This window comes from Populus alba, chromosome 2 (genome assembly GCF_005239225.2).
Source record: "Populus alba chromosome 2, ASM523922v2, whole genome shotgun sequence".
NCBI lineage: Eukaryota > Viridiplantae > Streptophyta > Magnoliopsida > Malpighiales > Salicaceae > Populus > Populus alba.
The window spans coordinates 19060078-19063646 of NC_133285.1; the positions used below are offsets into that span (position 1 = coordinate 19060078).

General features: G+C 37.2%; 1 protein-coding gene across 1 annotated transcript; it reads right to left on the bottom strand.

The window, feature by feature from the left end:
- Positions 1 to 1037: 1037 nt before the first annotated feature.
- LOC118044175 (protein VAPYRIN-LIKE) lies at positions 1038 to 2935 on the bottom strand. The gene has a single exon (XM_035052367.2). The coding sequence runs from the start codon at positions 2765 to 2767 to the stop codon at positions 1331 to 1333; it is 1437 nt and encodes a 478-aa protein (XP_034908258.1). The 5' UTR covers positions 2768 to 2935; the 3' UTR covers positions 1038 to 1330.
- Between the last annotated feature and the right edge of the window lie 634 nt (positions 2936 to 3569).

Consider the following 3569-nt stretch of genomic DNA (forward strand, 5'->3'; position numbering starts at 1 on the left):
CAGCTGATACACTAGTGGAAGAAGGTTTGAAATTATATTTTGATCCTAATCAGATACTAGTTGATAAAAGTAGGCACCAAAGACTTGTAGGAAGATTGATGTACTTAGCGCACACAAGGCTAGATCTTACATATGCACTGAGTATTATGAGTCAATTTATGCATAATCCTGGAGAGCAAAATATGAATGCAGTTATGTGAATTTGAGATATTTGAAGGCTGCTCCTGGAAAAGGAATATTATTCACAAAGAATACAGATTGTCAAAATATAGATAAATATACTGACGCAGACTAGGCTGGATCAATAAGTGACAGGCGATCTATTTCAGGGTATTTAACCTTACCTACAATCTTGTTACATGGAGAATCAATACATACATATATATATATATATATAGTAGCACGTTCTAGTATAGAAGCTGAATTCAAAGGTATGTCTCTTAGAATTTATGAAGCATTATGGCTAAGACTTCTTTTAAGCGATTTGGGCTATTCTTCTGAACAACCAATTCGATTATATTATGACAATAAAGCAACATGTGACATTGCTCATAATCTAGTACAACATAATCGTACCAAGCATGTGGAGGTAGACAAATTCTTCATCAAAGAAAAGTTGGATGAGAAAATCATGGAGTTATCAAAAATTCGTACCAATGAGCAATTAGCCGATATCCTAACCAAGGTAGTTTCAAAGTAAGTATTCTCAAAGTTTCTGGACAAGTTGGGCATGTGGGATATCCATGCACTAATTTGAGGGGGAGTGTTGAAATATTATAATTCTTTCCTCTTCCTTATGATTCTTTCCCTTTTTACAGGATTTTGTTCCGCAGAATTCTTTCCTTTCTTAATATTAATGTATTTGGTAGGATAGATTAATTATAGGTACAATATTATTTCTTTCCTAATCACATGAGTAATGTTATAGGCAAAATAGCTTGATTGTAGGATCTGCTGGTTGTTGTACTCTATATATATATATATATATATATATATATATATATATATATATATGTTTGCATGTATTCCTCATTCAATACGAGAGAAATAATAAACTTCTTGATACTTTGAAACGTGATTTATACAACTGCCTACCAAAACTACTAGAGACAACTGGTCGGAACTCCGGGAGTTACTCCCAGCGAACCGAGATCCGACCAAACAAATACATCTATCCTAGTCAAGTTCTTCAATGCCCGCATTTGACTGAAATTACCTAGGAACTTTTGAGGCAGATCGACAAACACAAAAAAATGAGAACACTCTTCACGGAGGCCGCATCAATCCATGGCAAAAGTAAATGAAAGCTAAAGCTCAATTCGTTTCATGATCAGCAAACAGATACATCAGTTTCACTTTTCTTTTCTTCTTGACACAAGGGCTTGACTAGGGAAGGGTGGTTCTTAAAGCAATCCATATTCAGAGGCCCAATCCCCCTGAGACTTTTCACTTTTGCACAAGCTCCATGAGCAATTAACAACAGAGCAACCTGCATATGCCCTGCTTCCACCGCACAATCAAGTGGTGTATGCCCGGCATTGTCAACAGCATTAACTCGAGCTCCGTGATGAAGCAACACTTCAACACTCTCAATTCTTCCCTTAAAGGCAGCTCTATGCAAAGGTGTCCATCCATTCTGGTCACTTCTGTTAACCTCTGCCCCTTCTGCAAGGCAACTCTTGATACCATTCACATCGTCTACTCTAGCTGCTCTATGCAAAACATCTCCCATATGCAACAAATCATACAAATGCGAATGTCCATTATCAACTGCGAGAGAGAAAGCAGTTTTTCCTTCTTTGTTCACTGCATGCTTGACAGAATAATCTGAACAATCCAATAAATACTCCGTAGTCTCTAAGTGCCCCTCTTGTGCTGCCAAATGAAGCGGACTCGACGCGTCATGATCCAAAACCCCAGTTTTCCCTCCAGCACTCACACAAAATCTAATCACTTCAACATGGCCCCTGCTTGCAGCGACATGAATTGGAGTTCTACCGCGTAAATCAGCTGAATTTACTTCAATATTTTCGAAACTATCACACAGAACATCCATCAAATCCACTCTATTTATAGCTGCTGCATAGTGCAAGACTTTATCAATCGAGCCGTCAATCACACATCCACAAGCAATCAAAACTTTAACAACATCAATCTGCCCAGCCTGAACAGCTAGAGAGATCAAGGACCGTCCCTCTGAATCCTTGCAGTTGACATTACCACCGTGATCAATCAAGCTAGCGACCAAATTTAGATTACCAGATGGCACAGCAGATTTGAGCAGTCCTGTGATCTGGGAGCCGGTACATCTACAAATAGCCCTGTTGAAGTAACAGGAGACATCAGTAATTTGGGTGTGATTGGAGATGATATATTCAGCAACTTGGGGACCCACGAGGTAGACAGGTATGGTGGCGTCTCTAAAAATATGGGGTCCAGGTTTTGAAAACAGTCGGCGGAGTTCATCCTGATGAGCCTTGCCTGTAGGTAGCATGGATGATTTAACAGAGATGGCATCGGGAGGAGTAGACAGAGGAGGCTGTTCGGACAACTGAGAGACGACAATTGTGTAAGATGAGGAAGACAAAGGTGGTATTATAGAGAAAGGCTGTGCGAAAGAGAAAGCAGAAGGGTTTGTCGTGGACAAAGAGATTGCCACAGACATGGTGTGCATAAGGTTGGTTAATCTGAAAGTTGAGCTGCAGTTTTGACTTCCCTTATATGCTATCTCCACTTCCTTCACGTCTGCCTCTACCAGTCTGTCCATGGAGACTTGAACTTCACTTCTTTTATTCCTTTTTCTTCTTTTTTCAGGAAATTGAAATTGGGGTTTGTTTTGGTGGAGAGGAAAGGAAGAAGACGATGATTTTCTGGTGAGATTCTCTTATCTGCGCTTTAACTTTTCTACAAGTGGTTCTCATTCAAGACTTGATATATTCATAGTTGATTGATTAGTCAGCTAAAGCCATGCTTGGATTGGAGGTGTCATGATTCTTTTAAAAAAATTATAATATTTTTTAATTATAAATCATAGTTTTAAAAATTAAAAACTTATGTTTTTTTTATTAAAAAAATACAACTTACCTTCCATCCAAACATACTAATTTATTATTAGTTGTGAGTTCAATATATTATTCAAGTATTCTGATAATACAATTTTTTTTAAAAAAATTGTATTGAAGTAATTTTTTTTAGTATTAATATATTAAAATAATTTAAAAACAATAAAATATAATTTCAAGTAGAAAGTATAAAAAGACTCGAATATTTAAAAAAAAATATGCAGGAGAAGTCATTGTTTGAGAAGTAAGCAGGGAATTATCGAGAGGAGATGATGACTGCAAGATGATTGATGAAAGATCAACTCCACTATGGCTGGCTGCTCTTCTTTGAAGGGCTTGTGGGACCACTTAGCTTAGCTGGAGCATATTCTGTTATTCTAAAGTATTAGGAGTTGTGAGCCGACAAGTATATAAGCTCATCATATGCATAAATAAATAAATAAATAATAATAAATATTACTATATATTGTCCCCAAATTCCCATGACCATGGCAGGATGGGAATTAT